General features: G+C 52.6%; 1 protein-coding gene across 18 annotated transcripts in view; it reads right to left on the bottom strand.

The window, feature by feature from the left end:
* Positions 1-7,336: 7,336 nt before the first annotated feature.
* Positions 7,337-24,710, bottom strand: part of Cacna1g (calcium voltage-gated channel subunit alpha1 G) — a 65,384-nt gene continuing 48,010 nt past the window's right edge. For 4 of the 18 annotated variants that reach the window (XM_029566091.1, XM_029566092.1, XM_008838370.2 and 1 more), the window contains 11 exons: positions 22,577-22,630; positions 17,720-17,871; positions 16,886-16,995; positions 16,022-16,155; positions 15,711-15,781; positions 15,483-15,561; positions 15,263-15,384; positions 14,579-14,932; positions 10,296-10,473; positions 9,862-10,031; positions 7,337-8,792 (listed from right to left, as the gene is read on the bottom strand). In XM_029566091.1, the coding sequence (XP_029421951.1) occupies positions 8,058-8,792; positions 9,862-10,031; positions 10,296-10,473; positions 14,579-14,932; positions 15,263-15,384; positions 15,483-15,561; positions 15,711-15,781; positions 16,022-16,155; positions 16,886-16,995; positions 17,720-17,871; positions 22,577-22,630 (2,159 nt within the window). In that variant the 3' untranslated portion in view covers positions 7,337-8,057. Of the gene's footprint in view, positions 8,793-9,861; positions 10,032-10,295; positions 10,474-11,898; positions 12,034-13,735; positions 13,880-14,578; positions 14,933-15,262; positions 15,385-15,482; positions 15,562-15,710; positions 15,782-16,021; positions 16,180-16,885; positions 16,996-17,719; positions 17,872-22,576; positions 22,631-24,710 lie in introns of all 18 variants that reach the window. The other 14 variants (XM_008838361.2, XM_008838362.2, XM_008838364.2 and 11 more) reach the window with 12 other exon arrangements.

The raw sequence follows: 24,710 nt of genomic DNA, 5'->3' as shown, positions 1-24,710 counted from the left end.
CAGCGAGGGATTTAGCAATCCTCTCACTGTAAAGGAGATCCTTTATAAGGGCAGGATCATCTCTGGACCCCAAGTTTCCCATCTGTAGTATTAGAAGCACTCATGAGCCCAATTTCCCTCTTCTACCTACAAGTTACCAGAGAGACAACTGGCAGACACCAACATGTGTATGTGTTGTGTGCATGTGTGTACAGGAGAGTGAGGCATGAAGCAGGTCCCAATACAAATGCATGGTGTATAGCTTGCCCACCGTCCTCTTAAATTGCTGCCTTCTAAGGCTCTAAGGCCTCCCTGGTCTTACTCAGGGCTCTTCTGAGCCTCCAATTTTGATTGGCAAAATGTAGATACTCAGAATCCTCTTCACTGAGTTTCCTGAACGTTCAGTGGAAAAGTGTATAAAGCATATTTGTTGCCTGCAACCCTCTAGATACCCAACATGTGTTAATTCTACTTCAGCCTGGCCATGGTGAGGATGGGCAGTGAGCCCACAGAAAGCTCCATATTAGCACCCTCATCCTAAGACTGAGCCTCCACATTCCCCATCTGTAAAATAGGCTTGGGGTCAGGGGCCTTCTGCTTGTTCCAGCCTGACTGTGTTGGGATCCCTCCATCTCTCACTGCTCCTTAATAGGGTCCCAACTTACCACTCCTTCCTGAGCTGAGCAGGAATCCTCCAGGGTGGGTCTTTCTCTGGCCCCACTCCTCCACTCTTGTCTCTGGCCTGCAAACTCATGGGGCTGGGGGTGTTATTTGGCAAGGCTATCCTTGGCACTTGTTCTCAGGAAAGGGTGTTTCTATCTACCAAGGCGCAGCATAGAGAGGGAGGACTGTGCAGAAGTGGCCATTTCCGGTCCCTCTGGGCAGGCAAGAAGTTACTGGAAGTCTGGGCTATCAGAATAGAAGTGAGCCAGTGAGGTGAGATAGACTAGGGTGGACAAGGTTCCCTATTCCTAGGCAGTTGGCCTGGGACCTGTACCACTCTATTCTGCAAATCCTCTCAGCCCTCCCATTTGTGTCCTCTTCCCCTTTTCTCTCCTACCCTGTTCTCCCCCGACCCTCTCTCTGGGCAAAAGACTTTATAGAGCCTTCACATCTTATCACAGTGTGGCTTGGGTTATATTTAGTTGTGAAGAATCTGTCTTCCTTGCCAGTCTGAGAGGTCCCCAAAGGCAGTGACTGAGTGAGTCACCTCCAGTCCCCCTCCATACCTCAGGTAGTAACTTTTGGACACTGAGTGACCTCAAGAGCCTCTGTGACCAAGTCTTGGGATAGGTGAACAAAGTGCCATTGAAGCTCTCCTCCAGCCCTGGTGGTCTAGGCATCTAGGAGCTGAGCAGTTGAAAATCACCCTCCAAGTCTTCCATTCATCATGGATATGACTTTCTCTGCACCCCTGCCCTGCATTTTACTCTTGGCTTTCTCTCTTAGAGATAGCCACAGATAAAGGTGAAAAGCTGGCTCTGGGTTTGGGGAGACTAAGGGACCTTCCCTTGGGGAAGGGACCTTCTCCTTGGGGCCCTTTAGGAGATGAGCTCTTCCAGAAGACCCCTTTCCTAGGAAGGAGAGTCCAGGCCCAGCCTGGTTCCCTGGAACCTCCCAGCTCAAGGTCAGCATTGAGTTCACTGGTTAGACTGCTGATTTGAGGTCAGGCGTCTGGCTTCAGCACTAGAGTAAAGCACCATCTCCCATGGCCCCAGCCTTTTCATCTTGCCTTGCCTTCCCTGGTCTGTTTACGTTGCGAGACTCCAAGACTAAGGTGGGATCCTCAGCAATCCTTGCCTTCCCCCGTCTCTTGAAGTGTTGGGGGTTCATTCCTCCTGGCCACTCATGAAATATGGCCTCTTTCACACAGTCCTTTAAGAACAAGCACAGTATTTGTAGGAAATTATTGTTTTGGTCATTTTCCTCACAAGAGCAAGAAATTGCAGCCCTTTCTGACATAGTATAGTTTGCCCAGGGCCTCAGAGTTTCTCCTGGGACAGGCAGGGAGAGCCCACATCTTCTGCATGCCAAGCAGCCCCTTGGACAAGATGCATTTTCTAGATCCTTGGCTATTGCTCCCTTCCCTGAATCCACCTTGCAGGTTACTCCAAAGACTCTCCCCTAACCTCCTTCCCTCCCTCCCTGCACCTGTCAAACTCTATTTATCCTTCAAGATTTCTCTCAATGCTGGGCATGGGCTATGCCCATGAGTATATACCTATATTCTCAGCATTTGGGAAGTAGGGGTGAAAGATCAGAAGTTCAAGGCCAGCCTCAGCTACATAGAGAGTTTGAAACCAATCTAGCACATCTATGTGAAAGTCTGTCTGAAAAAAAATCCTTCCCTATATCATAACCTCTGCTTTCCCAGAAGATAGTGGACACCGAGCACAGAGACTGAATCTTATTATCATTGTATTTCTCAGCACCCAAGGCAGTGCTTGGCCAAGTCCTCAGGAAGTGTTTGTGGACTCATTAAACAGTTACTCCATTTCCTAAAAAGAAGTTGTAGGTAGCAAACCCATTGGAACCCGAGGAACAGACCTGGCACTGAGCAGCGTTCACTCTGCTTTTGAGTTTTCAGAACCAAGATGTTTCTAGCCAAAAGGCGCTGAGAGGAGTGACAAAGGCCTTTTGGTTTGGGCTGAGGCAGAGGGAGGGGTGGCCCACCCTCCCTTTCTACCCGGCTGCATGGGTGGTACATATGCTTTTCCTTCTTCACCTGTGAGCATCACGTCGTGGCAGCCAAGCGCCAGGGATTTCCCGGCAAGAAAATGATAAGAAAAAAAAAATCATTGTAAATGCAGCTCAAAGCAGGTGTGACAGCAGAGAGAGAAAGCAGGGTGAAGGGGACAGGGAGAACTGGGTACAGGAAATGCTGTCTTGGGGTAGGGCAGGTTGGAGCTGATAAAAGGGAGAGTGTAAGAAAAGCAACACCGCCCTTCACTGCCTGGTTCTTTTTAAGAACCTTGAAGGCCAGGAATACCCCTAAATTACGCTTCAGCTTCCACGTCCTGCCTCCCACTCTGGCCTTCCAAGTGGTCTATTCCAGCTATATTCACCTTGTTGGAGTCACCTGGTCCCCTCCCAGTCTCAGCGAGGCTGCTCTTCCCCAGTCTGTTCCTCCATCCAATTGGCGTGCATGCAAGGGCTTGCCTGCTGCACCAGTTTTCTTTTCTTTTTTTCTTGTCTTTTTGAGACAGGGTCTCCTTGTAGCCCCAGCTGCCCTGAAACTTGCTATGTAAACCAGGGCTGTCCTCGAACTCACAGATTTGCCTGCCTCTGCCAGTGCCTCCCAAGTGCTGGGATTAAAGGCATGCGCCATCACATCCAGCTACACTAGAGTTTTCAAAGCAAGAATTAATGGGTTCTGAGGGCCACAGCTATAGCTCTCATACCTAGTTGGAGACTAAGGCATGAAGAGTGTAGAGTTCTTAGCAGAATTCCCTCCTGGAGTTTCCTGGGACAGCAGGCTCCTTGACCCACCTTGCCCTGCCTCAGAGGGGGCACCAGTCCACAACTAAACTTGCTTTAAGAGTTAAGTCCCCTCCCAACAACGTCACCTATGCTTGGGATTAGTCTATTGGCCTTAGGGACTGTCACTGGCACCAGGGGTTCAGCACTCAGGTGGTACATTCCTGTCTGGGCTTCTCGGCATGTTAGTTCTTTACTGTAAACCTGATTCCCTGAGGGTTATGCAGCACTCCTATCTGTGGAAGGTCTCTTTCAGGTTGGTGTCCTCTCCCTGGCTTGATTCCTCTGCAGAAGGGACCCTGGCTAGCACTAATTTCAGAGTTCCTTGTGCTGCCATCTGGTGCCTAATGCCCTCACTGTGTCAATATTATGGGGGTGGGGTAGGTTGGCCACTCAGCTGGTCAAGAGGCCATAAGGCACCAGATTGTGATGGGTGGGGACTGAGGGTGAAGGTAGCACTGAAGCCTATTTGGAAAGTGGGTGGGGCCTGGGTGGAGGACAGGAAGGGGAAAAGGGCAGCGTCAATGGTAGAAGGGGAGAGCAGGTGCCAGGGTTTCAAGGGCAGGGCCACACTAGGGAAAGGTGTTGCCTGGAAACCTGGAATGATGGCAGAACCAATATGAACTTCCGGTAGCTCCTGGGTAGCGCCTGGAGCTGAGGGTCATCTTCACTGTTGTGGCTGGTATCAGGTGAAGGCCCATATCTCACCAGCTGAGGTACTGTGGACCCCTCGAAGCCACACAGCACACCACATGGGAAACGTGTACATTTCTAGAAACAGATATTTTCTGCTTTGAGAAAGGGTCGCTATCCCCCTTGTAAACTCTTTTCTTTTGTAAGCATGACTCTTCCCATTATGCCCCATTCCCTCCATAATGAGAATAGACTGGGGTGATGTGAGCTGAAAGATCACCAGACCTGGAGTCAAATCCCAACTGCCAAGTTGTAGCTGTGTGACCTTGGGCAAGTCCCTTAACCTGTATGAACCCATTGCTGCCTAGAAAAATACTAGCCCCGGTGTTGCCCTTGCTCAAGCATTTGGAGGAGTGAGTGAGAGACTGCATGTGAGCCTCAGGTTTGTTTTTAGCACCGGCTCCGATCACTCCTCTTCCCAGTTCCCCACCCCCAGACAGGCCTTTTCCTGGAGCCTTGGGGGTGGAGGAAGCAGAAGCATCCAAGCCTGAGGTGGGGCCTGATTCTCTTGACATAATTCCCCCTTTGAACTCCCAGCAAGAAGACTGAGGGCAAAGCACCCAGGGAGATAGATGCTCTTGTTTCTAAAAGCCCCCACATTTCTGAAACCCCTGGGCAGTTCTGAGCCTACCTTAGAGGCCCTAAAAGAAGGCCTGCTGTCTCTCTCAGCCTCCTCCTCCCACAAGATCACCAGACCAGCATCGGCTATTGTTCAAAGACTCAGCAGCAGCCCTATTTCCACTTTCAAACCATTGCAATGAGATACAGCAGTTTCTTTCTATCATGGATGAAGGTGGGTCGTGTTGTTGCTTTTGTTTTGAGACAGGAGATATTGTGTAGCCCAGGCTGGTCTTGAACTCATTACGTATCGGAGGATGACTCTGAAATCCTGACCCTCTTACAATACCTCTCATGTGTCGAGATTCCAGACATGAACCAACATTCCTGACTGATAGACTTTACACTGTTGGGAGAGTGGACACGATATTCTCCCCCTAAATATCCACCTTGATTCTGCTATTACTATGCCCACAGCACCACCCAGATGTGCCTGTAGGCACTGCCTCATGCCGAGAACCTCTCTGGTCACCAACGGTGTGTGTGCTGGGAGGAGCCTTTTCCTTCTCACAGATCTCTGGAAGCAACCCCAAAGCATACTTAGTATGCTTCCAACCAAGCTTCCTTAGCCCCTACTGGGAAGAGAGGACCAGGGGAAGGGAACCCTAGAAAGAACTGGGCATGCTAAGCATTACCCTAAATAACACTGCAGTGTTATAGCACTGGTGCATATTCACAGAGGCAGGGTGGGTGAAGAGGGAGGATGAGTGAGGGGAGGGGCCAGCAGTCTAGTTCTCTGATTTCTCTTGACCCCAAATCCTCCAACCACTAAAAGAAGAAAAGATTCCAGAACCCCCTCCCCAAGCCTCCCACCCTCAGGGAACAGACAGCCCCAGAATTCTACAAAAATATAAAAGCTTTATCTACAGATCCAGGTGGCAAAACTCTAGGAATTTTGTGCAGCTTTGCTTAAAAAAAAAAAAAAAAACCAGCTCCTACAAGCACCCTCCTTTCCAGCTGAGAGGGCCAGAGGAATCAGAGCTTGGCACTATCACATACCCTAGGAAGATCAAACCAGGTGTTTGCTACAATGAGTGGTATCATTTCTGTCCAAAAGAGCAATTAGAAAAGCTCTCCCATCTTAGGAAATACAGGCTGGACAACCAACGCCTGCAGGTCCAGCCGCCCCACAACCTGGCACTCTGGGCTTCCAGCTACCTGTGCAGATGGGGGTGGTGGGTAAGGGCTGCTGTTGAGGTTTCAAGAATCCAGTCCAGGGCTGGGAGTGTAGCTCAGTGGTAGAGTGTTTGCCTTGAATGCATACAAACCCTAGGTTCGATCCCCATCTCTCTCTCTCCTCTCTCTCTCTCTCTCTCTCTCTCTCTCTCTCTCACACACACACACACACACAGACACGCCCACACATCCAATGCTAGTTTGAGAGGGAAGGGATGTTCAAGGGTATGGAAATGGGGCAAGTGTTTGAGGGTAGTTGACAGGCGACAGTCTGGCTGAGTCCATGGTCACTCCCTCTTGGCACAAGGGTTTTAGACAAGAGACTACTAGCACCAGAAAGATGGTTCTGAGCCAGGTGGCTCTCCCTGCCCTTATACCCCTGCCCTGGTAGCCACCTTCCCCTCTCCCCCTCCTCTAGCTCCCTCCCACTGGGCAGGCAGCAGCAGACCGTGTAAGTACTTTGGTGATGTCATTCATCACACCTCAGGGAATCAGCTCCGTGCTCAGCATTCTGGCCATTACCAATCCTGCAACTCCACCAGGAAGGCACCTCTGGACTCCAGCCCTGCTCCCTGCAATCTCATCCTGTGGAGGGGGCAACCTGCTCTGTTTATACAGCTTAATCTCATTGCCAGCAGGCAGGTGGACTAGGCCCAAAGTGAAAGGCTTTAGTCCAGACCCCTCCAGTCACCACCCAGCCTTAGTGTGGCAAATCCCAGGGTAGAAAGTAGAGGCAGAAAAAACCCCAGAAGCGCCTGCCCCTCCCCCACCGCCCCTAGATTCAGATCTGCAGCAGCTGAGGCTGTCTCCCAGCTTCCATCAGCCCCATTAACCAAAACAGCTTCATTATGCCAATTTCCAGCTTTCAATGTGCGGCTGATAGCTGTCAGCAGAAATAAGAGTTAATCTGGAATTACTCACATTCTCTGAGCTGTTTGGCTCAGAGCTGCGATAAAGCTTAGATACAAAAGCAGGTTCTCTTCTCCCCATACCGGCAGCGAGCGTGCAAGGATGTAGCCCTCCAGGGCTGGGCATTTGAGTTCTCCCACTCTCAAACACACAACATGTGTGCATACACACATACTCAACACATACACTACACTAAACACACACACCACACATACACTCAACACATGCTCAGTACACACATTCAACACACACAACACACATTCAACACACACACTCAATACACATTCAACACACACAGATTCAACACAACATACACTCCATACACACATTCAACACATGCATTCAACATACACACACACTCAATACCCACACACAGGCAGCCCTGAACCTTCCCTCCCCACCACCCACTCCCATCTCCACACTCTTCAGAACCATCTGGACACACCTACCTCTCCATCCCCCTTGCTTTTACTCTGGACTGTGATTAACTTTTTATTTTGGAAAATTACTTTATTTTATATAGATATATAGATATATAGATATGTATGTATATATATATAAAAAGATTCCATTTCATTTGTAAAATCTCATTTTTTTTCTTTTTTTCCTTTTTCTTTTTTTTTTCCCCTACAGAAAATGATGACGAGATCAAAGGAGAAAATAAGTTACATGACAGTTTCCAAAATGGTTCTCACTTTCCACTGAAGACGGGTCACCGTCGGGGCTATAATGCACTCGAGGCCCTAGCTTGTGCTTTACAAGAAGAGGGAATATAACTAGACTGGTTATTTTAGGTTAAAATAGCCAAGAGACAGACGCCTTCGCCTCAAAAATATTCTGAGACACATAAAAGTAGAAGGAAACAAGTCTCTTCAGTCACAAAATGTCGTACATCCGGCATATACTAGATTCAATTAATTTAATAAAATAGAATATACATAGAGATTCTTCACAAACGTATTGCTTTCTCCCAACAGCTCCTGGTGTCGGGAGCCTCGGCCATACTGGGCTTCTCCCTCTCTTTCTGCCCAGAGGTGGAGGTTCATTTCAGACACTCTGAAAGTCCTGCTTATGGTCCCTCAGCCATAACTGGAGGCAGGTGACCGCCTCTGTGTGTACACGGGACTTTTCAGGAATATGGCCCAGGAGGCAGAGCTAGGATCTGCACCCAGTGGAGAAAGGTGAGAAGGGAGAGTGGGTGGGACTCAGGGGTCCAGGTCTGCAGGGTCAGAGGACAAACCAGAGAGACTTAGAATATCTTTCTTTGGGGAGGGCGAGGCAGCCGAGCTGTCAAGGGGGCCGGAGGCCGAGGGATCCTTGGAATCGCTGGGTGGCGCCCTCCTCCGGAGGCAGACACCAGGGCTGGGTGGGGGCCGAGGACCCTGGCTCTCCGGGGGGTCTATAGAGATACTGGGTGGACTCAGTTTTTTCTTGGGCCGGCTCCCAGGGCCCCCAAGAGGCTGGCCTCCCAGACTTGAGGGGCTTGGACCCAGGTGGGGTTGGGAGCCGCTGTCCAGGCAGCTGACTGCTATGGTGTGTCTCCTCTGTTCATCCAGCCAGGACCCAGGCCTACGCCGGCTGCTCTGGGCCTCTACACTATAGCACTTCTTTAGGTCCCTTAGGGACAGGGGTTCTTCTGGGCTGCCAGTGGGCAGAAGGTCTCCTGAAATCCAGCTCAGCTCTGTGTCCAGCTCTAAGCTGCTTCTGGTCTCTGGAGGGTCCTTGCCCCAGCTGGGTTCCAGGCGTGGGCAAGGGGCTGGTGGGGGCATATGCTTCCAGACCTTGCTCTGGCTGTGGGAACGCTGCTGCATCTGGATGCTTGACCGTCCCCAGAAGGAGGAGGACCGGGCCAGAGGGCAGGAGAGCCCACTCACCTCTGATAGTAGGTCTTCCCGGCTACCCAGGCCTTGAATGTCCAAGGAGTCAGTCCTTATTGCTGCCTGGGGGTTAGGGGGAGGTGCAGGGCTCAATCCAGGGGTTTCTTCTCCAACATAGATTGTCTTTTGCCCCTCTGGTCAAGCTGATATCCCCCACACTCTTGCAGCTGCAAGGGCCACCCTAAGCAGGGGTGCTAATAGCTGCTCTTTTTGGGAGATGGGGGCCATAAGCAGCCTGAACTCTATGGTCCACACCTCCTCTTCAACCCCCAAACCTACCTTCTATCCTCCATGCTCCACCTCCCTACATACTCTCTGTAGACCCTGAGGCCAGGGAGTAAGAAACCATCAATTCCAGCTCTTCTCCTCAAGCTGGCCCCTTCATGCCCCAGGCTTTGGGGAGGGCAAGGCAATAATTCCCTTGGCAATACCCTTCCCAGTGGCAAGCACCCTTTACCCTTATGGACATAGGTTTTCTGTGATGAGTGCCTGACAATACACCCCAAGTAAACCCTTTTCTCTTCTGGGCTTCCTGCTGTGTCTCACACAACCACCTTGCTGCTATAACCTGTGGCTGCAGTAATCTGATGTCATCTCTTAGACTGAGCTCAGAGAACAGGAAGCTGCTTGGTGAACAAGTGTAGGGTAAGGGATCCGTGACTGATCCCCAAGTGTGTGAGGCTGAGATAATCCTCATGTATCTGTGCTCAGGGTCCATAGACATCAGCACAAAATCTCACCTGGCTCCATTACTGTCTCTCAGGGTCCCGGGAGTATGGATTCTAGAAGGCGGACCCCAGCCTTAGCCAAAAGTAAAGACACTTAAACCCTACTTCATGTCCCTCAGTTCAGCCCAAAATGTGAAGAACTGGGGGCAGTTCTGAGGCCTGGATACCACCTCTACTGGATGTCTGTTGCCCTGACAACCACTGCTCAGGGAAACAGGGAAGGGGGTGTGGCACAAACTCCAATCACTTCTGCTTCATCCATTGCTTTGTCCCTGGTACCCAGGGTTCCTGTATCATGCATACAACACATGTTTACTGGAAGAATGTGAGTGTCAACCCTGGGCATTGCCAATGGCACAGGAATTCTGCCCCCAGGTCAGGTCCAGCCATTTACACCTACTTACCTGGCGCCTGAGTGGCCTCTGAGCCAGAGGGGAGCGGCCAGGTGGGGGCAGTTTAGGGATGGTGCCCCAGGTGGGGACCTCATGAGGCTGGAGCAGGTGGGGTGTATCTTTGGGAAGTTGCAGGATGCAACTGGTATCTGCTGGTTGGGAGTGCACAGACAAGATGGATCCTGTGGGAAAGAATCAGGGAGGTATGAGGGAGAGAGAGGAGTCTTTGGGGCCTTCCTTCCAGCCTTCCTCCCCATTGGGGCCTCTACCCTCATGGCCCTGGGATGAAAGTTACTTCTCCCAGGCTTGGTATACCCTTTCAGGCCAGGTTCCCCAGAAATAAGAGAGACCTCTTTTGTTGCCTACATAGTCCCTAGCCAGAACTCGTCTTAGGTGAGGTTGGGTCTCCCTGTATGGGCTACACAGGTTTGCCTCAGCCTTGGTACCTGACTGGGCTTTGGGGAGCACCCAGCCCCTGTGTTCCAGTGACTCCTCAGCAGTGTTCCCATCACGACACATATAGCTATCATTGGGCAGAGAGTGTGTCCGGCTGACACCTGACTTCCGCACAGTCAGCAGGTCTGGTCCCAGGGGGACTGGCACCTCCTCAGGGTGGGGTTCCATCTGCAAAAGGATTAGGGGATGGGGTAAAGAGCAAGCATCTGGGTTTGGTAACTGCGTCAGAGCTGGAGAGCAGGAACTAGCCCCTCCCCACCAGGCCAGCAGTCCTCCCCACACCCACCTACACCCACCCCCCGACACCCTCCTAGGCCAAGGTGATGGGCATGAACATGGAGGAGTATGGGAAGACACAGGATAAGTCTCCACACACAGGGAGGAAGGAGTGGAGAGGCCCCACCCTGAGAGCGTGCACATAGGCTCACCAGTGAGCCGCTGAGCTTCCAGGATGGTAGAGGACTAGGAGGGATGGGAGAAGAGAGAGCAGCCCCCAGTACTGCATGAGGGCCTCTTAGAGGCTCTGAAAGTTACCCCCGGGATTAATAAGAGTTAGGCCTGAGTTAAGCTCATGCAGGTTGAATGACAGATGAACACTATGGGCTCTACTTTAACCACATAGAGATATTAGAAGGTGAGGGTGGGTGGCAAGGCCTGGGGACTGTAGACTTCCTCAGCCCTCCCTCAGTGGACAGACTTGGGGTAGGAGTAGGAAAGGTGGTGATAAACCTTGGATCCCAGAGGATAAACCTTGGCTTCCAGAGAGATTTCTCTGTCCTTTGAGACCCCCTTCCCCTGGGCCACCATTCCCAGTCCTCAGGGAGGCTACAGGGCTCCTGTCCTTACATGGGCCTAGTTGGTCATAGTTTCAGCAGGTAGAGGATGGCTATAGGCCTTTTCCTTCTATTCTCTGTCTCAGGACCCATATCTGCCAGCTAGCCACAACCCATAGGGACCCTCCCAGCCTTTGGTCAAGATCCTGCCCCAGCTGGCCCTGCTCTGACAACAGGAGACCAGGGCTGGAGGGGGGGGCTGCTCACTGTTAGAGGGGGCAAAGGGGAGCTGAGGAAGGGAAGGAAGATCAAAGCACCAAGAAGCCCCTCCCTTGAAGCTTGTTGAGGACAGGACACAAGGACAAACAGGGACAGTGACAGGAGACAGGAATAATCCTCAGGGTTGAGGGGGGGCATGGTGGTGGCAGCAGAGGTGTGGTTCTCACCCTGGACACCATAGTGAGTCTCATGGGGGTGGGACAGGAGAAGGGGAGCAGGGAGGGAGGGCTGGCCAGTACAGGGCTCCAAACACAGAGACTGGCTCCCAAGCCACTTCTGTTTTGGCTGTGACATTTCTAGAATAACCCTGTTACCACCACTGTCCTTGTACCCTTCTAGTAAGGCCTCAGTTTTATCTTATCTAATTCTTTTGTCCTCTATGGGGGACATGGGAGAACTCATGCTGGCAAAGGGTGGGGCATCCTGTGCCCACAGGTGAATGCCTCTGGGCAGGATCTGGGGGCAGAGTGGGAGGAGGATCTGGAGCCCTGCAGCCAGCCCAGCCCAGGCTGGGGGAGCAGAAAGGGATGTGTGCATGTACATTGCTCTCCGGGGCACTAAGTAAGAGTGTGTGAGTGTCATCAGGCAAAGAGTCATCCGTCAGAGCTAGAGAGCAGGATGGTTCAGACACAATCTCTGACGTCAGAGACAGAGCCTCCATCTCAGCTAGAGGGATCTAGACAGGAGAGAGATGAGCAGGCATGAGAAATCAGGACACACACTTGACACACTCACAGCCCCCACTTCCCCTTTCCAAAAAGCAGGGGGGGAAGGCATTCCTTTTTGATCCCCACCCCTTGCCAGATAAACCCACAGTGCCTCCCCTCTCCCACTTCAACCCCCTGTTCTGAGAGAGGCTGTGGCAGGCACCAAAGAGCCAGAGCAAACACTGACAAAGCGAAGAGACCAAGGAGAGGCAGAAATACATTCTAAAGATACCCCAGGCACCTTAACAGCCCCCTCCCACACTACCACCACCCAGGAAGAGAGTGGAGGAGCATGGGCTTCCACTCCCATAAAGATGATACCAAACAAAAAAAGAATGAAGAAAGGCCAGCAAAGCCCCGGCTCCTCTCTGCAGACAGAGCAGCATGGGGCGGGGCGCTGGGGACAATGCCACCAATCTTATGGCTGTTTTCTGCCTATTCTCTTCACTTCCAAAAGCCTAGCAGGACTTGGCCTGCCCCCAGATTCTGGCTTCTTCTCTTGTGGGTCCTCCTCCGCCTGCCTGCAGCCCTCTAGCCCTCTCCAATGTGGGCCCTGGGAAGTGTTCTCCCTGCCAGTCTGAAGGGGGTGTATTTGAGCTTCCACACCATCTGGTTGTTACACCTAGGAGCTTCAGGACCTGTGAAGCACTAGGGGGCTGAGTGGTGGTCTGGTGACTAGGTTGTCCTTGTCACCCTCCTATCCCATCCCCCTCTCTCCCACCCCCTTTCCTGTGAGCCCAGTTTAGGATATGAAGCCTGGGGAAAGGATTGGCTGGACTCACTTTCTCACTGATCATTCTAGGTCACTGCCAGGTCTGAGACTGAATCTTAACAAGAGGCACGGGCCCTTACCACGTGAGAATCATTCTTCATTTCCTACCAGCCCAAAGGCTTTCTAGGAGCCTGGGTACCTACTCTTCACCCAGCAGGGCCTGGGAACTAGACTTCTCTATCTTTAGCTGGCACCTGTCTCCTTGACCCACTCCAGGCCCATAGTCTCTGACCTGGGGGAGGTTTGATGGGGTACTAAACCAAGGGGAGGAGAGCAGGGTTGGAGGGGCCCAGAAAGCAACATCTCAGGATGAGCTGGACCTGGGAAGAAGCACCCAACCAAGGTGCTGTGGGAAGAGACGCACTAGGGGAGGAAACCAAGTTCTTTTCACAATGATGTCCCAGAATCCACTTCCATTCCCTCAGGACAAAAATTTCTGCCTGTCAATAGCCCTCATCATGTCCAATGAGCTTCATGCTTACAAAACCACTAGAGGACTGGGGTTGGGTACTGGACACTACAGAAAAAACAGACTGTGGCTTAAGACAACCTCTTCTGTGGGTCCCACAGCCATCTGCACTGCACTCCTTGCCTGAAGAACCTCCTTTATCCCTAAGGTCCCACTGCCCCATCCATTCTCTCTTCCATATTCTTTCTTATGAAGCTTCTCCACCCATCACTCTCCCTTGGAAGGGGGATTTCAGCCTCCCTACCTCCCAGAGTTTGGAGTACCCCTGACTCCCTCCTGTCCGGCCCAGTACTCAACTAAGGCCCTGCATCTGCCTTTTCTCCAGATACCTAGTGAGCAGGAAATACCCCCCAGCTGCCCTGGAAGCATAGCACAGCATGGCACAGCTTGGCATGGTCAGGGGAGGGGGCACAGCACAGGGCACAGTAACCTGTGGGTCGGAGCCGCCGGGACTGGGGGCGGAAGGGAAGGCAGAGGGCTGGCCCCCTGGGCCTGCCAGCTCGTCCATCAGCTTCAGCTCCCCCTCTAGGGAGTCCTGGATCAGCAGGGAGATGGTGTCAAACAGCTGTCTGTCCTGGGAGGACCAGCCCATAAAGGGAGTGGGAGAGCCGGGGGGGGGGGGGTAGAAATGAGAAGTGTCATGGCAGGGGAATGGGGAGGGGTAGAGGGAGAAAGTGGAAGTGAAACCATGCAACACACACACACACACACACACACACACACACACACATAGCAACAGAGACGAGAAAGAGGAGTATTGGGAAAGGGAGGTGTTGGGAAAGAGGGAGGTATAGGACAAAGGAGAGATGGGGGATGAGGATGGGTAGCATCAGAGGGGAAAAGGGAGAGGCAAAGCGAAGAGGAAAGGATAGGAAGATGGAAAGGAATCAAGCAGGTGGAAGAGTGGGTAGGAAAGAGGTTTGGTAATCGGGTAAGGGTGAGAAAGAAACAGGAAGGAAACAGAGAACTTAGCCTTGAACCTAAGAGCCTGGAAGGGGAGGGCCACAACGGGCTAGAGGAGCTAGCTTGTCTGCCTGCCAGTTTGTTGAGGGTGGCCCTTTGCAGTGAATATGGGCAGCCATTCTGGGAAGGGGCAGGTGGCAGCTGGTCCCTCAGTAGCCAGGGAGGAGGAATAAGAGGATGGAGGACAATCCCTGGGGCGTGCTGGGTTCCTGCATACCCCCCAATGAGCTGCTATTTGCCCTGCCCTCCCTGCCTTTCTCCCCTGCCCTTCTCTCACCCCATGGCCCTCTTGAAATGCACTGTTGCTTACCATGGGGTGCTCAAGAGAGAAGCCAGAGGCTGCTCCAGTGTGGGCTGTGGTGAGTGGGGCCCCAGGCTTGGGGCTGTCAGGGCTGTCAGCACCCTCAACCCCAGGCCAGAGGAAGGGGCTGCCCAGTGGGGAGTGGGGCTGCGGGCTGACAGTCTTCATCTCCAGTTCCAGTTCGGCCTCCAGCTCAGCCTCCTCCTTGGCCTCTTTGTTGCTCTCCTCCAGGTGCTTCATCAGCACGGCTATCACCACATTGACCAGCACGAACTGGGCGGTGAGCACAAATGACACGAAGTAGATGGGCGAGATGACCGTGTTGTAGCAGGTAGATTCCTGGTCACAGTCCCGGAGGGTGTCCTGGGGGAGGTGTGGGGGGCAGAGGTGTGAGGCCAGGGAGGACAGTGGATAGAGCTGGCATGGAAATCAGAGCATTGAGGGAGAAGGACCTGGAGGGGGAGGGAAACCAGTGTCCTGGGGACAGAAGAGTATTTGATGCTGCAGGGGGAACTGTAAGTAGGAGTATGTCTTGGGGAGAAGGAGTCCAGAGTATTCTGACAGGGGTGACTAGAGGACATGCTTTTGTTCATGGCTAATTCAGCTTCACAAGGAATCTTGGTTTATAGACTGGAGAGGTCTCTCTGATGTCAGTGCAGCCCTGGGAGGAGCCTTGATCCTGTGAGTTCTTACCTTCATAATTCCATTCCAGTTGTCACCCGTGGAGACTCGGAAGAGGGTCAGGAAGGCCATGCCAAAGTTTCTAAAGGTGGCATGCCGGCCCAGGCCCTCACAAGGGTGTGTTTCATCACACTCTGGGAGAAAGAAGGCAAGGGAGAGAAGCCCGTGTTAGTCTCAGGACCCACTTTGGTCTCTAGCCCTGGCTCCTCCACCATTCCCAAACTCAACTCACCCAGGTCTCCAAAGAGCTCCACTCCCAGAGCTGCAAAGATGAAAAACAACAACATGAAGAGAAGTCCCAGGTTCCCCACCTGGAAAAGAGGAAAAGAAACAGAAAAGGTGCTGCTGGGCCTCCAGTCAGCTTCCCTGAGGTCCCCCCACCCCCACCCGCCCCTTCTGGAGGGTACCTCCTTGTCCCCTTGAGGACCCTTCCTTCCCTCCCACCCCACCTCCCAGCTACCTGGGGCAGGGCCTGCATCACCGTGTCCAGCAGCGCCCGCATGCCCACAGCCATCTTCAGCAGCTTCAGTACTGCAGAACAGAACAGAGTCATGAGCTGGCCCCTCTGGAGCCCTGTCTACACAGCTCTGACAGCCAGACTGGGCTGGTGCTGGTGGGATGACCAGCCTGCACTCTTACCTACTTCCCTTTTGGCAGAGGCTGGGAGAAAACCACCTGAGAACCCACGGCCACCCTCACACCTGAGCCTTGCTATCTCCCCAAGCTGGTCACCATGGGAAGGCAAGCGTGAAGGTAGACAGCCAGACCCACCTCGGGCAATGCGCAGCACCCTCATGATACGGATGATGGTAGGGTTGATTGGTAGTGAGGCATTGACCTCAATCTCCTCCAGCGTGATGCCCATGATGGACAGCAGCACAATGGCCAGGTCCAGCTGGTTCCACCTGGAAAACCAGGAACACAGCACCCTGAATAGGAGATGGGGTATGGGAGAGGGTGCTAAGGTGACACAGAAAGGCAGAACTGGGACGGACCTGTGCTTTTTATTTTTATTCATCATCTTTTTTTTTTTTCTTGATATGTTGTTTCATTATATAGCTCAGACTAGCCTCAAACTCAGGGCAGTCTTCCTGCCTCAGCCTCCCAGCATATTGAGATTGTAAGTTTGAGCCACCATGCTTGGCTTCACCTGACTTTTTAAAGTTTATCGAGCACTTATATAATATTAACTCTATACCAAGCACTGTTTTAAGAGCTTTATAAATAAGATTCACAACTTTGGTATGGATACTATTATCTTCCATTTCACAGATGAGGAAACTGAGGCACAAAGAAGTAACTTACCCAAAGAACCAGTCACTAAGTGGTAGAACCAAGATTCTAATCCAGCCTGGGCAGTATGGCTCCAAGCTCTGTGGCCTTAAACCCCATCTGAGGCCACATTAATTTCTTGCTGCCAAAGCCCTATATGCCCTGCCTTGTCAGATCTGTGCATCTCTCCCATCTTCCAAGCCCTAGATACTTCCTGACCATCATCTGTCCTAGGGTGGGAATTGGACCCCAGGAGTTAAGAAAGGTCTTCAGCCTTTGAGCCAAAGGCCTTCTTCTGGGTATGTCCCCAGGAGACACACCTCTACCTACCCTCAACTCTCTGAGACCGCTCTCCTCTGTTACCTGTCCTGGAAGAACCGACGGAAGCCAAAGGCCACAAGTTTGAAAACGGACTCCAAGACGAAGATGACGGTGAAGATGTAATTGCAGATCTTCAGAGCCTCATCCAGAATCTGGCAGGGGTGAGGGCCAGACATAGGGTCTCCTTAGGTCCAGGGTTGAAGCCTATTTCATCCCTCCATCCATCACTACACCTCCCAAACCTGAGAGGCAGGATAAGCTAAGGGGGCCTTCCTTCCCTGTTGCCACCATGATGGCTGACAACTGGCTTCCACCCCAGGATAGATAGAGCAGGACACTCATTTACATAGCTATTCAAACCTGGTGCCAAAAGATCTCTCTCCTTGAGAGATACTGAGAAGACACATAAGAATGTTCTGGAAGGCACAGAGCACTAAGACTGGAAGGTGTCTTCTATATTACCAGTTCAACTTCCTCATTATACAGATGGGGAAACTGAGGGCTGGAGGGCAGCTGAGAGAGGGTGACTCAAGAAGCAGCAAGATCACAGGTAAGTTTGGGGGCTGGGTCTTTACTAGAGTCTAACTCTAGAAAGCTAAGCTTCAGTCTGCTTTCTTCACCTTCTAAGGTCCAGAGCCACAGATACTAAATACTCAACAAAAATTTCCTGGTTCCTAGCTGTGTGAACTTGGCCAAGCCAATCAACCTTTCTGAACCTCAATGTCCTAATCCATAAAACATGAATATCCACCTCCGAGGAGTACAAGAAGAACCAAGTAGTGTTCCCGATACTTGCCAGGCACACAGAGGTTATAGTTGGGACTGTTGCCTCACATGAGGAAGACCCAAGGCTGGTGGTCCCTCACTTGTTCTTACCTGGGGCTGCTGGTAATGTTCCATGGCCATAGTGACCACATTCAACCCAATGACACCAGTGATGAAGAGGTCCAAATAGTGGCTGGTACATAAGTGATGTACAAGGAGCCGGAAACGTGAGTAGTCCGAATAGTAGGGCTTGCACTGGGCTTCTAGGGGGACAGAAAGGAGAGCAGAGCAAGCATTGGGCCCTGCCCTCCACACCCCTCCACCCACGGCCCTTCCCTGCCGCCAGCCTCTAACCCCAGAGCTGAAACATTCCATGTCACCAGCATCCCAGCCCTCCCCCTCGCTGCCCTTTGCGGGAAGACAGCTATCTTGCCTGTAGCCCTCCAAGCGTCTGTTCTACTGGCTGCAGTCAGGGCAGAATGGGGCAGGACATGCAGAGCCCCTTACCCTCCACCTACATTAGATACTGGGTGAGCCTCTATCCCAGGGCAACCTCTAAAAATCTGCCAGCCCCTTGTAATGCCTTTGACTCTGTGTTCAGCAGTGAGGTGGATCAATGAGATGAAATAGACCCAATCTAATCGGGCTCAGAGGGAGCTCCAGCCACAGAGGCGAAGGCTCTGATGCATTCTCCAAGCTCAGCCCCTAGGGCCACTGAGGAGATTACACAGAACCGGGATTTGTGATAGGACCGGAGATTGGAAATTGGACATCTTGGCTGGCTGCTGATACACTACAGGGGTCTCCAGAGGGCAGTGCCCAGGCCTCCTGCACCCTCATGTGGGGAGGGCAGAGGGGAGGCCCAGGGCTCTGCTCTGTGCCAGAGACAAGCTGGGAAGATGCCACCCACCAGACTCACCCAGTTTCTAATGAAGCAGTACCCAGCCTGCCCTGGGTATTTGGGCAGCCTGACACCGCAGGCTGGGCTGGAAGCACTGTCTGAGATCTGTCACAGGCATAGCACTGCTCTTGTAATTAGCCAACCACTTAGAAAAAAATCACGATGCCAGAACATTAGCCCACCAAGCAGGCAGGAGAAATCTGGGGACAGATTTCAGGGGACCCTCCTCTGGGTGTTGAAGTAAGGGCCAGGCCAAAGTAAGGGCATGCTATCCAGTAGGTGTTAAGGTATTGGTCTCACAGGAAGCCACAGAGAGGGAAGAGTGCTCCCACTGGGGGGCATGGGCAGCCTCAGGTCCCAGACAGCCCTTCTCCTCTCAGGAGGTCTTGGCGGAAGCCAGCCAGTGAAGGCTGCAGCCTCTGAGGCCTGAGCCAGGGACCGGCTGGCTCAGGGGCGGCAGGAAGCTTTGGGCCCAGACCAGCTCAGATACAATCATCCTTTCCCATGCAGAGGACCCTTTCATAGGTAAACTGAGGCAGGGTATGGCCTGGGGTGAGTCCCCACCAAAGGCCAAAGGAAGAAGAGTGCCCAGGAGTGACATGCTCAGCCTTGTGGGCCACTCTGCCCCAGGCTCACCCAGCCCCTCTCCACATCGGCTTTGAGGTGTGGATAACCAGGGGCACAGAGACCCAACAAGGCCAGGTGTACCTCAGGGGTACATGAGGCCATCTCTTTGCTTTCAAGTGTGGCTTTATTTACTCAGGCAGCTTTCCTGACCCTCAAGAGTATAGGGATGGAGAGGCCTGGGGCAGGGGACACCATCAGGCCACAGGTCATCCACACCCGATGGTGGAGGGTAGTCAGGCTAGCCATGGTCTCTTCCTTCCTTCCTTCCTTCCTTCAGTACCACGAGAACCAGAGGGCGCTAGACACCCTGCGTTGCCTTAGCAGCCGGAACTTTTTCTCTGCATTAATCTCCATAAATGACGAGAGCACCCGATCCCATTATGCTAAAATATGAATGGAGAATTAACTAAAATGTTTGAATACAATTAGTTTAGAAGAAGCAGCTTCTTATTAGCCCCATTATTAGCTGAGACAGTGTTGAGGGGAGGCTGGAAGGGAGAGAACCCCCCTCCCCTATTGCCCTAACCTGACTGCATAGGTACCCCAAGGCCAAATAGAGCTTCTGCCACCACCATCTCTGCCTTCCAGCCTTGCTCGAGGAGTCTGAGTGGTGGGTGGGTCCCCATTCAGTCAGGGACCCTCCAAGAGACTCAGAGGAAGATAGGGAAGATGACTGAGGCAGGGCATCTGCTCATGGCCACAGGTCCCAGGCTCCTGGGTGAGTATGAATACCCCTCCACCAGGAGCCCCTCCCCCAGATCAGTAAATATTGAGTCTACCAGAAATCCCCATCCCCCTATTAGAGCACAGGTCTAAAGAGCACCAGGTCAACCAGAGTGGCCTTCCTTTCAGCTGCCCTTTTGCCACATAGAGAGGCCCAACAGAAGGCAAGTGGCCCAGGACATCAAAGGTGAGGCAGCAAAACCCCAGCCTCCAGCCTGAGAAGAGGCCTCAAACTTTCTGCCTCCCACCAGTAGCGACTGCATAAGACAGAGTACAGCTCAGAGTCAGATGATGGGGGAGAGGGTTCTAGGCCCCCAGGGAGGCCCAGGGGCAAAGGAGGGGAGGTGGAGGGGGCTGTGAGTGACAGCAACAGGCATAGTGAGTTAGTGGGTTACAGGGAGCCCAAGGTGCAACCAGGGCTGAGGGCTTGCAAAAGGCAGTGGCAGGGAATGGGCAGAAAGCCCCTATGGCAAAGGCCATGCTGTTGTGGTTCCTGGCCTCGTGGGAGGAAAAGAGGGTTAGTGGGGATGGAGGCCACAGGTGGCTAAGTAGATGGAGCCGGTGCTGGAGGCCAAGTATCACAGGGGCTGGCCTCAACATTCAGCAGAGAGTTTCTCCCTCCAGACCCAAATCTCTGCTCAGGCCCACTGTACTGATAATCAGACTCTTCCCTTCCACCTTTCCCTGACTCCGGTGATACCTTCAACTGGCAGCTAAAGGAGGGTGGATGATGGTGTTCTAGCAGGAAGGGGTGGTGTACATGTTTGGCCCCAGACTAGAGAGTTGACATTAGCCCATCACCCTGGTAGGTAGATGGGTAGATCAGCACTACCAGCATCTGGGAGTAGATTGGAAATTCAGACCCAAGGCCTTTGAGGTGGGACTTTGTGCTTTTTCTTTAGGTGAGTTTAAATTCACATTGCAGTTTAGAGAGCTCTTGTATAGACCCTGAGAAGAAGAATATGAGATGCTCTGAGGCCCTGTTCAGAGTCTGGGTCTTCCTTAACAGCCAGGGAGAGTAATGCCATCAGGAGCAGGCCAGAGTCTCTCTGCTGCCCCCCGACCCCGGCCCCAATGGATGTACAGGATGAGAATAGCCAATGTGTGCCATGGAGTGCATATGACATGCTTTGGAGGCTGAGTCTGCAAGTGCTGATTCAGGGGGCAGCCCCTTGGGTGAAGGAACCTCAGTGGGCCAGCCTTGTGTTAGGGTGGTGTTTTAGGGTTAGGGTATGCATGTGTATGCTTTGGTTTCTACCCCAGTCTGCAGCCCCATGCCTCAGAAGGGCAAAGCTGAGGGCTACTTCCTCCCACCTTTCCCTCATCCCCTAACATGCTAGAGATTTGTAAAATGGCCCAACACAGAGACATGGGGACCCCAGCAATGGAAACAAACCAATCACAGGCTCCTGAGCCCCCGGAGAGATGCCAGTCAATGTTAAACACTACAGCTCAGGACCAACCACGGGGATAGGAGATGAGGACCCTGCCAAGGCTCAGTGTCCCTTGAGCACATCCCTGAGCCCCCACAGACCAGGCAGCCCACACCCCCAGGGTAGCACCTGCCGGAGTCAGACATTGGAGAAGAGTGTGGAATGGTACAGTCAGCGGTTCCCAGACTGAAGTCCCATGCCCTTGGCAGCTGGGAAGGCAGTCACGTGGGGCCTTTGTTCTTACTAATATTTCTCAAAGCTTAAAAGAAATCATATGCTTGCCCACATGAAGACCCCACAGATTAATTTAATGGCCAAACAGTTTTCTTTTGCTATCCTTCAGTGTGTGACCTGCTGCAACTCAGAAGCTCTGACAGGCAATTAAACATGCCTTTGATTAGTAAAAATGGTGAAACAAAGCTATTATCAACGTGCTCCTGCCTTCAGAGTCTTCTAAACTGCGGGACCTGTGGGAGGAGGCCAGAAAGGGGGATCCTGGGACAAATGGCCTGGGAACCACCAGGTGAAAACATCAGGGTGATGTGATGAAGCCCCATGGCCCTGCACAGACTGTGGTCTTCCCAACCTCCATCTGGAGACCAGTAGAAGAGGGCCAGGGGACAGAATGAGGCACAGGGTGAGGGGACAGAATGAGGCACAGGGTGAGGGGCAGGCACTGGGAAGCCTTTCCAGAGACATACACATGGCACTCGGAGGCAAGAACTTAACTTGTTCTCAAACCTCTAGCTTTTGGGGGGAGAAGCTTGTAGCTAACTCAGTCCTTCCATTCCCAATTCCTGCTGTTTGTAGCGATGACGTGGCCACCGTGATTACTTGACTATTAATGAGTTTGTTCAATTATTCATCATCACATTTTTAAAACAAATCCTTTCCCTCACTGTTCCTCCCATCCTGCTCCCCTGGATCAAAGTCTTCCCTTCAGACAAGAGGAGGCAGGGAGATTTGCAGTTTAATAATCAAAGAGGAGAACAGAACAGGGAAGAGGTGGCGGACAGGACAGCAGATCAGCCTGGGACCTCTGCAGAGGACCTGGGTCTCCGAGAGCTGCTGAGCCAGGGGCAGAGGGGCACCAGGCCTGCCTCACCTCCAACCAGCTTAGCAGGGGCCTTTGAGATTGCCCAGACCCAGTGCTTCAGGCCCTGTCCTCATAGGGCCCCCAGGGACCCTCAGCCCTTCACCCCTAGAGGACAGAATCAATGAGCCATCGAGAGGGAACAAAGAGCATGTCCCCACACGCATGAACCCACACCCCAGACGCAGTACCTGACGCAGCGCTGGCTGAGCTGCCGGAAGCAATTACATCGTCCAACATTAGATCTAAAAGAATGAAACACGACATTGGTCATTGACCGGACCAGGTGTGCTGGGCAGGGCCCCTCAGCGGCCTGCTCCCCCTCAGCTCCAACCTCACTCTGCCTACAAATGGTATGTACTGAGCATGGGCAGCTGGTTCCAAAAACCGAGCCTCAAACTGGGAGCACTTGAGGAAGACAAGTGTTTAGCCAACTCTCCAGGGTCACAGGGACAGGGAGGTACTAGAAGGCAACTGTCATCAGAACAGATGTCCACTCCTACCCCTGCTGTGGCCTCAGCTGCACCTGAACAGCTACAGACCCCAGAAGGGGAGCCAGCTGGCCAAGCAGGGGTCACAGTGCCTCCTGCCAAAAGAATCCATCTGCAGATGCCTTGTTGAGGTAGCTCACTGCAAGAGGTGTGGGGTGGATGGAGCAGGGGTGGGAGCTTGACGCTGGGGACAGGGCACCTGCTCAGCTTGATTCCACAGGGAAGCTGAGACCAGACCCCAACCCAGAGCTGGGTAGGGGGTTCACCAGGGATGGTGGGTGGATGTGAGACATGGAACTACATCACCCTTGGCTACCTGGAGGCCAGAGTACCCTGCATATCCTCTTGTATCAGGCCCTGCTGTGTCCCACCCCCAATTGGTAACTCCCACATTCTCTCTCTCCTTCACGTGCCTGTCATAGGCAGCAGGAGATGCCTGAGGGCACAGAGAGGCAGGGGCACTGAGCCCCTAACTCATTTGGTGGTACTCACATTTCCACACACCAAAGGGAAACTCAGAGCACTACAGACATCTGATTGGTGGAAGGCAGGCAATTTGTGAGGGTGGAGAGGAGGGAAACCCACAGACCAAACAGGGAGAGACACAGGGAGACACACAAAGGCTTTGAAACCCACACAGAGAGACACGTGGTAGGATGTGGGCTGTGACTGAGAGAGAGAGAGAGAGAGAGAGAGGCACAGAGATGATGGAGCACCAGACAAACAGGAGCGCCGAAGTTGGGAGCCAGGTGCACACACACCTGCACACATGACAGAAACAAAGCAGCTAGCGCTGCGGCTGTTCTCCCTCCCTCCCAACTCTGAGCGTCTTTCCTGTGAGTCTCAGACTGCCTGTGGCAAAGAGCAGGAAGGAGAAAGGCATGAGGAGTACCTGCCCTGTGAGAGAGCTACTGGGAGCACAGGTGAGGGCCTGGCAGGTCTAAGGCCAGAGAGTGGCATTTATTGTTCCTGTTCATGTGACCTCGGACCTTCCCAGAGAAGGGAAGATTCCTTTCCTTCTTTTTCTCCCTCCCTATTTCCTTTCCTTTGTTTTGCCTTTTAAAAATATTTTATTTATTATTTCTCTGTATATGAGTGTATTGCCTGCATGTATGTAAGTGCACCTGTGTCGTGCAATGCCAGTGGAGGTCAGAAGAGGGCATTGGATCCCCTGGAACTGGAGTTATAGATGGTTGTTAGCCATCACGTGGGTGCTGGGAATTGTACCCAGGTCCTCTGCAAGAGCAGCCAGTGCTCTCAATCACTGAACCATCACTCTAGCCCGTTTTGAGTTTTTGTGACAAGGTCTAATTATACATCCCAAGCTGGCCTCAAACTCACTATATAAGCCCAGGCTAACCTTGAACCTATGGTCCTTCTGCCTCTGCCTCCTGAATACTTGGATTACAGGCTTGTGCCATCATGCCTGACTTTTATTTTTTGGCAAGAAAACCTCCAGTCATAAGGGAGCCCAGATAGTTTTGTTGGAGAAAGGAAGGGTGTGGGTCTGGGGTCCTTTCTCAGCCGTTGTCCCTCTGAAGGTTTGACTGAGCCCTGGCTTAGTGGCTATGGAGTCTGAGGAGGTATAGGGGCCGGGATACTTGCTGGGCCAATCTCTGGCTCATTGAACACCAGTACAGGGTGGTGTAGTGTCAGGTCAGGTGTCTGAGAGACAGCTGATCCTCTGAGCATCAACTCCGGACTGCCACTCTATAGGGAGTATGTGGCTGAGAACCAGGGAGCCCCCTAGGTCAGCTCCTTCCTTATGGGGCTGACCTGGTCTGCTTCATGCGGGCTCTAAAGGCGGACATGCTGTTGGCGGGGGGGGGGGGGG

Source organism: Nannospalax galili, unplaced genomic scaffold (assembly GCF_000622305.1).
Source record: "Nannospalax galili isolate Female #2095 unplaced genomic scaffold, S.galili_v1.0 scaffold95, whole genome shotgun sequence".
Lineage (NCBI taxonomy): Eukaryota > Metazoa > Chordata > Mammalia > Rodentia > Spalacidae > Nannospalax > Nannospalax galili.
This window is presented reverse-complemented; position numbering and strand designations above follow the sequence as displayed.